The sequence below is a fragment of the Amphibalanus amphitrite genome, unplaced genomic scaffold (genome assembly GCF_019059575.1).
Source record: "Amphibalanus amphitrite isolate SeventyFive unplaced genomic scaffold, NRLGWU_Aamphi_draft 000069F_arrow, whole genome shotgun sequence".
Taxonomy (NCBI): domain Eukaryota; kingdom Metazoa; phylum Arthropoda; class Thecostraca; order Balanomorpha; family Balanidae; genus Amphibalanus; species Amphibalanus amphitrite.
Window position 1 is genome coordinate 885,654 of NW_024881565.1, and position 10,512 is coordinate 896,165.

The 10,512-nt window shown below is 48.0% G+C and overlaps 2 protein-coding genes across 3 annotated transcripts in view; both read right to left on the reverse strand.

Moving 5' to 3' along the window:
* The window catches only part of LOC122379008 (voltage-gated hydrogen channel 1-like), a 33,133-nt gene extending 28,628 nt beyond the window's left edge, over positions 1–4,505 (reverse strand). The window contains exon 1 of one of the 2 annotated variants that reach the window (XM_043360813.1): positions 4,165–4,505. The gene's annotated coding sequence lies outside the window, so the exon portion shown is untranslated. The remainder of the gene's footprint in view (positions 1–4,164) is intronic. The other variant, XM_043360814.1, reaches the window with a different exon arrangement.
* Positions 4,506–5,819: 1,314 nt separating this feature from the next.
* Positions 5,820–9,805, reverse strand: LOC122379029. The gene is made up of 3 exons (XM_043360881.1): positions 9,341–9,805; positions 6,650–6,988; positions 5,820–6,384 (listed from the first exon to the last, which is right to left on the reverse strand). Exons 1-3 carry the CDS (start codon positions 9,387–9,389, stop codon positions 5,990–5,992), a joined length of 783 nt encoding a protein of 260 aa, XP_043216816.1. The 5' UTR covers positions 9,390–9,805; the 3' UTR covers positions 5,820–5,989.
* Between the last annotated feature and the right edge of the window lie 707 nt (positions 9,806–10,512).

Below are 10,512 nucleotides of genomic sequence, written 5' to 3' on the forward strand. Positions count from 1 at the left end.
TCGAATAAAGATCAGTATCGGTGCACCATTGCAAGTACTGACCTATATTACCAGTGCTCAATGTCAAGTCAATATGGGACCAGAGCCCCGTGTATTCATCAAGTCGTGTCGGGCTGCCATCATTCAGAATATTCAGGGCGTGTTGGCAAATAACTCGTTCCCATATAAATCCTCTGGAGTCGCAACGATCTGCGCCCCACATGTAATGCCGGCTGTTAGCGTCCGTACATATAATAAAAGGTTGCGGCAGCTGACTCACCAGAGCACTGAGAGCCTGCTGCGAAAGACGCTCGTTCGGCGGAAGGTACAGCGAACAAACACACAGCCGACATCTGCCAGTTGGTACTGTTATCGCAACAGCTTGTAAATCAGTATTCAAATTTATCTGACAGTGGGGGTGTTTGTTGTTAACATAGATACTAACTCCTCCCTGTCTCCTGTCTGTATTGGGATATGCGTTATATAGAGTGTAATTATTAAGTCGAAAATCATAAGGGTCATTGGGCAGAAAATGGGATTCTTGAATACAAATCACATCATTGCAATGTTCCAGTAGTACAGGTTTAATCTCCGGCCATTTTCCAATCATTCCACGAGCATTCCATTGCATGATGGTAAAACTTCTCACACTATTAACCATAACGCTGTTTCTAACTAACGAGACGATGGAAAAGTACCCAGCACGGTCAAGGTCACCTTTGCTCTCAGTCTCGGCCCCGAGGTCGGGCTCATGCCGCGCCCCAGGACCGGGCCCACGCCGCGCCCCGGGGCCGGCCGACCGACCTCGCGATAACATCGGGTCACGTGACCCATCCCACTGCCCCGGGCGCCGCACACTGGTCGGAAACGCTCCAGCGAGAGGCCAGCGGCCTTTCCGCAAAAGTTTTTTGCTTGTTATTCCAAAACTAGTGAAGCAAACTTCATAAAACTTTGCATACCTTCTCTGTCATATGTAAGCTATCATTTGGATGTCAAGTACTAAATATATGACGTGAATCTGTTAAGTTATGACGTCATAATTGAGTATAATACAGGATCTAGCACCACTTTAAGTCAACAAGGGAAATTGGGAGCTGCTATTCGGGCACCGGGAATGGTTTCATGCACTCCTTGCAAGGTCCAGTGCTTCACTTTAGCATTGTTGACTTTGCGTGACGTCATTTATGACGTCACTAAGGCCATATAAGTTTTTCGTCAATAACTCCTGATCAGATGGAGCTAGAGAGTCGGGAAAGCCACCATTGGACTCAGGAAGACCTGCCGAATCGAATGATATGCGATATGACCTCCTTCAACCATTTTCGTGACCTGAGGGGCTCCGACCTGACCTTGACCCGAGGTTAACACCTTAAGTTGACTTCACCCGAACACCAAGTATAGCATTCAACGCGCCTGAGCTAGACAGACACGATGATGCCAAAATCGCGGCAGTGCGACCATTTTTGGCAAAGAAATTAACCTAAATCCGAGCCCGTGCCTTGTGGCACTTACCTGACCTAAGAGGTCACTGGCTGACCTAAGACCTTAAAATCGGTTAGTAATCGTGCGTCTTATAACGGCACACACGCTCGTTTTTTTTCCGCGAGGCTCAAGCTCAATTAGAGGCGAAACGGCGAGGGAGTTGTACCAACCCTCCCCGGTCCATATAGAAAACCAATCGGTCCGGCCAGGGTTAAATACCGGAATTGTGATCTAATGTAAAAAGACGGCCCAAGGTAACCCGACGTCAGTGACAGGTGTCCTATATTTGCAGCGTCTTATATTCACGAAGGTTTCAATTTCCACTTTCTTCAGCCGAGTGATGGTTGTCAATAGCAAGGCTCTCTAAATGCAAGCCGTAATCGTCACGCAATATGTGGAAGGCTTTTGATGTCAATACATACATAAATGCATACATAAAACGCGCTTTTCACCAAATTCATAAACTCAAGCGCATCTGTTTTTAATGACCAGTCAACTACGCATGGATGCGTGCAGGCCCACACAGGTCAGCGTAAGCCGGGCGCGGCGGCCGAGCCGAAACTGGGGCGGGGCGGGCGGTAGTTGGGTAGGAAAAGCGGCTCCTGCAAATTTTGCGCAAATATGCGCAGTTAGCTTTTATGTTGCCCTGGTGTAAATTTAAATCCTGCTTCATCTCACAAAAAATCAGAGTGGAACTAGATGGGACTACCTGTTGTTTCCTTACCTAAACTTTGCAGTTATATTCCATAATCACTGTAGGAGAGCCTTCATAAAAAAGCTACAGTAAATCTTAGGTAGGGAAAAAGTATACCAAAAATTTTGCACTGACCAGTCGGCAACTTCATAACGAACATTTTGATGCATAATATGTGGGATTTCAATTTGGTGTCAATCAGCAATAAGACTCTGAATATCCGGCTCAAGAAACCTCTTGCTCCGCGTCAGTTTCCGAGTTCTGGGATACCCCATCTTCGGGGGCTGATTACAGTTATTTTTGGTCACCCGGATTAGTTTTTTTGGCCTAATTATAATAATTTGATCAATTTCAAATCGATCTATATAAAAAATAATCCGAAACTCCGGAATCGCCCGTGGCCTCTCGTGAGGGCGTTTCCGACCAGTGTGCGCCGGTCGAACCGTCCCGGCTCCGACAAAACACGCCCGTTTCGTCAGCCCCGCCGCCGAACCGACCCAAAAAAGGATCGCCCGGCAAGCTAGCAACCACCACCACAAAACCAAATATAACACATGAGACACTCAAACCCTGCACCAGATGCAAATCAGAATAAGGAAAAAAATTATATATAATCTGGATTCCAACTATAACCTGCAACCAACGCAGGTAACTGAAATTACTGTAAGTAATTGTTCGATATTTGCCGGAAAAAAACACAAACACAGAAATGATTCTTTTGCTGGTTATTGTCTAAGAGTTGGGGGATAGGGATTGTCTTGCCAACACTGTTTGGACGAAGGAAGTCGCGAGGCACTTTGGGCCCGCTGCATTGGTTTGAGCCGACCACGTCCACCTCGCCCTGGGGCTCGAGTGAATCGAGTCAGCTCGGGAGACGGTGAAATCTCATCATCCCCATTCAGTGCTGGAAGGACAGGCATGTTGCCTACCTTCTTTCCCTTGCCCTTCCCCACAGTTTGCCACTTCCCACTCTCCTTGTCAAATCCAGTCACTGGCCTTTCAGCTGAGTCAGCATCACCAAGTTTTTGAACCTCCATAGAGTCACTCTCTGTCTCTACACATGAGATCTCACCACTACTCTCTACACCCTGTGCACCACTGTCAGTGATACAAGCAGGTTCTGTTTCATTGTCTGTACATTTGTGATCCAATTGTTTGCCCAGAACCTGCTTGAGCAAGCCCACCAGCTCTGTCACTGCATTTTCAAGCTTCCCCACCCTGGTTTTCAGTTCCTCCTCCTGTGGGGATGAGCCCTGTGGTACCTTAAGGACCTCAGCATATGCTTTTGGACTCTGTTTCTGTGCTTGATCCTCAAATTTTTTCCTCGCCTCCCCAAAGGATATGTCTTGTTCTACCTTCATTCTACATATTGCCCTCTCTTTGACCCATATCTCACACCTCCTATCCTGACAGGAGTGGCCACTCTTTCCACAGTTGATACACTTTGGAGTGCACTCTCCCTCATGACTCGGTTCCCCACAAACAAGACACACACGATCGTCCTTGCATGACATTTCAGAATGGCCAAATTTACCACATTTGTAACACATCATCGGGTTTGGGATGTACTGGTCAACTTTGTAGGTGACATAGTCCAGAGAAATCCTAGAAGGGCAGATGGGGGTATCAAATGTTAGAAGGAGTGTTGCTGTCCTTTCAATGCGCCCATTGACCTTCCTTGTGAACCTTTTGACCTTTGTGACACCAAACTCTTTCAACCACCCTGCTACTTCCTCCTCAGACAGTTCGATCAGGTCATGGGCCCGCACGATACCTCGGGAGGTGTTGAGCCGTTCATCCCTGATCACCTGACACTCCTCACCTGCAAACATTTGAACTTTCAGAATCTTTGAGGTCTGAGACTCATTTTTTGTTCTCATCAACAGCCCACCATCAGCCAAGAGGCTAGCTTTAGCCAACCTATCATCAGGTCCCAGTATCCCTCGGATTCCGAGCTGAACCCAGGGCCATCCCTTTGATTTAAATGAAACATCAGATAACAACTTTACCTTCAAGAAAGAGCCTGTGTTGTTAGACTCTCCTCCGCCAAAGAAAAACTCGTCAGGTCGCACCCGCTTGACGGGCCGCCTTCGATCCATCACTTCATCACCTCTAACCACAAAGAGCTTGCCTTGCAACCGAAAAGGAAAATATAAACCAATGAACCAAAACTCCAAAACCCTCAGTAACGCGCGAGAGATCGCAGCTAAACTCGAGAGCTCCTTCCCCGCCGACGTCCCGCACACGAATGAAATATGGACAAATGATTTGAACTAACACCTCTCATCGTCGAACCAATGAAATTCATTGTGAACATCTGAATGCAGTCTGACTGAAACACTCTTTGAAATGTAAGTTAATGCCACGGTTCCAGGTCATTACGGTATTGCAGGAAATGAACGTGCGGATGTCCTCGGTGGTCCTCGCAAAGGAGGCTGCAATGCGACCTGATCCAGTTGTGGAACCTATGGCCCAAGGGGACGCTATCCATATGATAAAAATCAAATTCGCCGAGTACCTTCAACGCAAATGGGACCAACATCATGCTGCACATATGTATGCGATCAAACGAGAACTTAGAACATGGGTCACATGTAACCAACCAGACAGGATACGCGAGGTCAGGTGACCCCGGCCAGATTGAGGTGTGGTCATACCCGCCTCACACATGGCCACCTTTTTGATAGGACGGACCCTCCGATTTGCCACACCTGTGACACACGCATCTCCGTAGAGCACATTTTGATCGCATGCACGGCATTGCATCACGAACGAAGACACATCACTAACTATCTTGCGGTACAACACCTTAAAAACGACCTCCCGACCCTTCTCGGAGACGACACAACATTGACAAACCTGGTACTTGATTTCGTCCTAACATCACCCTACTCAGAGCTACTTTAACGGCCTTGACTTTGAGTTAGCAGGCACCCGTCTCGCTACCACCAGGCTGACTTGTGATACGGGATGGCCGATGGGTCGAGTTTTTTCGCTGGTACCGAAACACAGAGCTTCGATGGCAGACGGGTTTTCTCCAGCCGCGGGAGCAGGCTTAGAGGCTCAGCGGCCCAGCGAGCTACACCAGCGGACCCCGGCCGCTGAACAGCGGCGGCGGCCGGGTTGAACGACCACAGACAACCGTCGGCCGCCAACTGCAGCAGCGACAAATTCCCTATCCTCCAAACCATTCCTTTCATCGTGACGCTTAAACATTCACAAACCTCATCCCTCCCAGCGACCTATCCCCCACTCTTCAAACCATTCCTGTCATCCAACTCTCGTCGTAACCTTACCATTCACAAACTTCCTCCTTCCCTCCTTTCACAAACATCAATTTACCGGTAAGTTTCACTGTCATTTATGCGTCAAGAGGAAGAAGAAGAAGAGATTTATGCTTCGTAAATTCATGGGTTTTTCCCCATATTCATGGCATAGTACATGGATATGGGTTTTCCCATGTTGTCTTGCTGTAAAAGTGGCCACCGGTCTTAGTTAGGACGGCCGGTTTGTTTTGCGCGGCGTAGTTAGGTCGCCGCCCTCCTCGCGAGGCCGGTAACGTAAGTTAGGGCCACTAAAAAAAAAAAATCTTAAAATCAGGTACCTACCAGTAAACGACGCAGACGGCATGAGCAAGGGAAGTGTAAAAGTAAACAAAGTAACGTTCTTTGAATTCTGATTTATTGAAGTTCCAAGCGTTCCAAGTACCTAATCTACGTTAACATTAACAATTCTGAACCCTTTTATCATCATAGATCATACATATATTCAAACCGCTTGCTGCTGCACCATTACGAATTAAAATAAAGTATGCGCTAGGCGTGCATGCCTTGCTCAGACGCACGTTTTCTGAGCATCGTTCCATAGCTTTGGCCACTCGCACTGCATGCGTACGGCGATTCCATCTTGACAGTAGTAAAAGTAACGTGGGTCGGTCGGATCAGCGAACAAACCATTAGGCAGTGGGCAGACAAAATCGGGGCCAGGCGAGGGGGAAGTAGTCGGTTGTGGGGGCTGCGGCGTTGTGGTGCTAGGGTCCTCAGGAGATGTAGGCGGCGCTGTGGTAGCGCGAGGAGTAGTTGTAGGTGGCGCTGGTGAGGTGGAAGTCTGCTCTGGCGAGGTCCTCGGCGGCTCCGTGGTCGTGTCGGCCGGGGTGGTGGTGGGAGCGGGCCTAGAGGTCGCCTCAGTAGTGGTGCCCGCGGAGGACGTCGGAGCCAGCGTGGTCTCGTCTGTTGGAATACATTTGCACCCATTGGTCAGGGATCAGCCGCAGCCGCAACTCAATTTGACCCTCGAGTCTGTGAGTGTGGTCCATGTTGTGTGCTGACTGCTGTGTATAAACAGGAGCACCAGGAAAAGCGGTTTTCCATTGAATGAAGTTGAGAATGTCCCACAAGTCGAATTTAAAATATGAGGTAAGTAGACACGAGCCCACCTGATGCACGCCCCCTGTCCCCGACGCCCTCCCTCCCCGACGTCCGGGGCCGCACCAACCTGCCACGATGAGCCGGGCGTCTCGCGAGCTGACGTGCGAGGTGTTGGCCAGCGGCCAGCACGTCCAGAGGCCGTCGTGGCGCCGGTCGGCGTCCTCGATGAGTATGCTGCAGACGCGCTCGTGCTCGGGGAACAGGGCGCGCACCTTGTCCGGCGGCGCCACGTTGTAGAAGTGGTCGACGCCCAGCTGGGTGCCGGCGATGCGCCAGGCGCAGATGTCGCCCTGGCTGGCGGCAGTGAGCTCACAGTCGAGCTGTACGGTGCCGCCGGGCCGCAGCCAGGCGTCCTGCGGCTCCAGGACGAACACCGAGCTGGTCTCGGCGCCAGAGCCGGCCGCGCCTGTCGAACACAGTCCCGGCGCCTGTCGAACACAGTCCCGGCACATACTGAGCCTCTGTGACGAGTCGTAGTCACATGCCTTTAAACGCGCCTATAGCTCCTGTCAGACATGGTTAACAAGTACAGAAATGCAGCTATTTGCTGTATTTGAAGCCATAAATCTGCCATAAAATTTAGTGGAAGAGCTTTAAAAGAGCTATCGAATGTTTTGTCAACATGTAACTATTCGTTGACGAGGTTTGAGCCAATTTTTCAAAACGTTGTCACGAAATTGGGCTGATTTCACGCTTCAAGACCTCTGATAACCTTATCGTTGACCTTGAAAAAACTGACGTCCTTTTAATATCCGTTAATCGCTTGTTGCTGCGTTAGAAACATATAGGCTTTGAGGGAAAGTGCGTTAAAGGTAGTGTGCCACCTTTGAAAGATTTCCCGTTTTATTTTTCCTAGGATAAGAAGCTTCTGTTTTTACCTAATATCGCAAAAAAAAAACAAAAATGGGCCTGGAATAGTGCCTTTTTCGCCTAAAAGTTTATCGGTTTTTAGATATGTATAACAACTGTAGTGGGCTCACCTGCAAACAGGCGTCGGGCAACAATCGCGAATGCGGCGCACTTGTGACAATAAGCAAAGGTCATTATAGTGTTACGACCATACGACGTACGGGAATGAGTTATCAGCTGTCTAATCGTAGACAACACAATGTCGAGCCTTAAACTGTAAGCCTGTATTGGTATTGTTTCTTAAATTTGGCTGTCGAACATTAATTTGTGGTTTGAAATATGATTTTATGTAAAATAATTGATATGAAACAGCCGTCTCTTAAGTTATGACCCCATTACACCACACGCAAGTGGCAGAAATGACAATGATCAGCTGACGCATTTTTCTTGGCCGAAGTCAGAGCGCGCGGCCCGACGCACCACGCGTATTTGGAAATTCCGACCTCGACGAGCATCAGAAGCCACCTAACAGGCGTGTTCGAAACCGCAGGAGATGATGATGAACGGGTTTATCGAAACTTGATTTGATGAGCCTATCGGTAATAGCGATTTTAGTGTGTGCATTTATTGTTCATAGTGGTGTGAAATGTGGTTGGGGTAGGGGAAAGTGGGGTAAGACGGGCACCTTAACTTTGGAGCCATTTTTCGGCCGGTTAGAAACATCATAGAAACGGGAAACTGAGTGAAAACCTTTTACAGACATTTTACTTCCATTTGCCAGAAGATGAGACTTAGACCTGACTCAACAAATAAACTGCAGCTATTTTTGCAAAACCTTGCAAAAACCCATCTTACCCCACTCCATGGGGTAAGACGGTCACATGGGTAGGGCAAGACGGCCAGCTTCTTTCACCGACCAGCACAGCTCGCAGCAAATGCCCGAGATTAGCCGCATTGATACAGTCGCTCGTTGGTCTCAAGTGCTTCGGAAATGGCAGTATACGAGATTCGTGCAGAAGGCGTATACTCGTATATAGGCCCTAGTTCAGAAGCCATGTAGAGCCGTTTTTCACATTCATTATTCGAGAATAAACTGTGCCGAAGGAATATTGCTAACATGTCTGTGAGTATCGGAATCGAACATATTCTTATCAGAAATGCTTCTTTTTTCCTACAGCAACAAAAATATTTTTACCATTACAGACCCATCGGATTCATAGTTGCCCGTCTTACCCCAAACTCAATGTCAGAAGTTCAGCACGATTTTTCTCTGTGGACAATTTGATGCAGACAAAGCAAATCCGCGGTGAATGAACACTGGAGGCATATGAGTGTGCCACAAGTGATTGCCAGTTTTTAACTCTATAGTGCTGCACACAAAAGCTTGCACAATACATTATGAATGTTTTCAATGAAATGAGTGTTTTAAAGAAATCAAAATAAAAGATTATTGACCGAACACAAATTCACCAGACTTCAATGGCGGTGTGTAGTGGGAAAGGCTATTCTGGTCCTAATTTTTCTCGCTCGTAGCGCTATTGGTTTGGTCTGCAGAGGGGGTGCCCGTCTTACCTACCTTGACCGTCTTACCCCACTTTCCCCTACGACCGACAACCCGTCGGGGCGAATTTCGCACTGGGGTACTCAAAATTTGAAGAATTTAAGACGTTTCCATAAGTTTTGAAGGTATGGATAAGTTCTAAAAATCCGGTTCTCCTTATCCGGGTCATTAACTCCATATGGTCCAAGAAAGCTGGCACACTACCTTTAAGTACTTTTATGGGAATATTACGATGGGATCACGTCCTCGCCCAGGCTGGCGTGATGACAAAAGTAAGCGAACATAATGCCATTGGAGGACATTTAAACATGTCTAAAGTGAATTAAATGCTTCGGCACATCAGCTTACCTGAGGTCAGGACGCAGATCAGAATACTGACGGCGATCGGTGTCTCCATTGTCGCGGACCGGCGCTGCCGCTGCTCCGCCCGCCTCTGGTGCCGAGCTGAGTCTGTGGCTCAGGTGCTGACCGTGAGGCACTGACGGCTCTTACCGGGTCACGCATCACCACTAACGTCTCCCTACGCCTGCACGCGCTCCTATCTTATCGCAAAGATCATGCGAGCGGCGGACACAGTGGGTGGAATGCCGACGAATCCGCACTTAGGGCGTCTTGCTGCACCACTTGAAAAATGATGAAACCAATTCATCCGAACATCCGTTTTGATTATCTTTCAAGTGATTCGCCTACAAACTTGGTCGGAGAATGTCGCAGAGCTTTGTCGGCACGTTCGTAAAAAAAGCACAATCTTTTAGTCGTTAAGGGATCTTGGCGTACTTCAATGATGGACAATGGATAATGGACGCCATTTAATTGCGTCCCAGAAAAGCTATTTCTGGCACCTAAAAGCTGACCCGCCCCAAAATTGGTCCTCAGCACCTATTTGGTGGATACCAGCACCAATCATGGAAAATGACCTTAATTAGCTGTTTCTGGCACCTATTCATCGGTACGCCTTACTTTTTTTTCTGAATCTGGCACCTAAATGCTGAGCGTAGCACCAATCTAGTAGAAAAATGAACTACTGGCTGGTAGAATCATGTTGTTCTGGTATAATGACCCCTGGAGTCTAGCCTAAAGGTTGCCAGTGCAGCTACACTCTAAGACAGCCCCGTAGTGATCTCAGAATTGTATATGACGTTTAAGTAAGCAAATAATATTGATTTGTTTGAAAAAAAACAATGTCAGTTAAATATTTAAAAGTATTTATTTGTAATGCTTAAAAGGAAACATTTTTGTGAGTAATTGTCTCGATTTTGACCATTAAAACGGGTATTGTATTTTTTGACGTCATCAAATAGCTCCAAAAAAGAAATGTAATGTTTTCATTCCGTTCAAGGCCGCTGAAGAAACGCGGGATCTTGCGTGGGACCAAGGCTATAGAACTCCAGGTAAGGACACCAGCCGTTTGACCTTGATCGCCGCCGGCCGGCCGATGACGTCATTGGAGGCAAGCCGGCTCGGCGGACACACAAGGCGAATGCATAACGGAGGGGCGTTGGAACGTTGCGGGAGCCGGG

Bases quoted from the DNA above. Each gene is read 5' to 3' on its own strand.
- LOC122379029 (XM_043360881.1), bottom strand. From the start codon at position 9,389: ATGGAGACACCGATCGCCGTCAGTATTCTGATCTGCGTCCTGACCTCA. The intron at 6,989-9,340 runs GTAAGCTGATGT...TGTGTTCGACAG, and splicing joins GATCTGCGTCCTGACCTCAG to GCGCGGCCGGCTCTGGCGCC. The intron at 6,385-6,649 runs GTTGGTGCGGCC...GTATTCCAACAG, and splicing joins CGCCCGGCTCATCGTGGCAG to ACGAGACCACGCTGGCTCCG.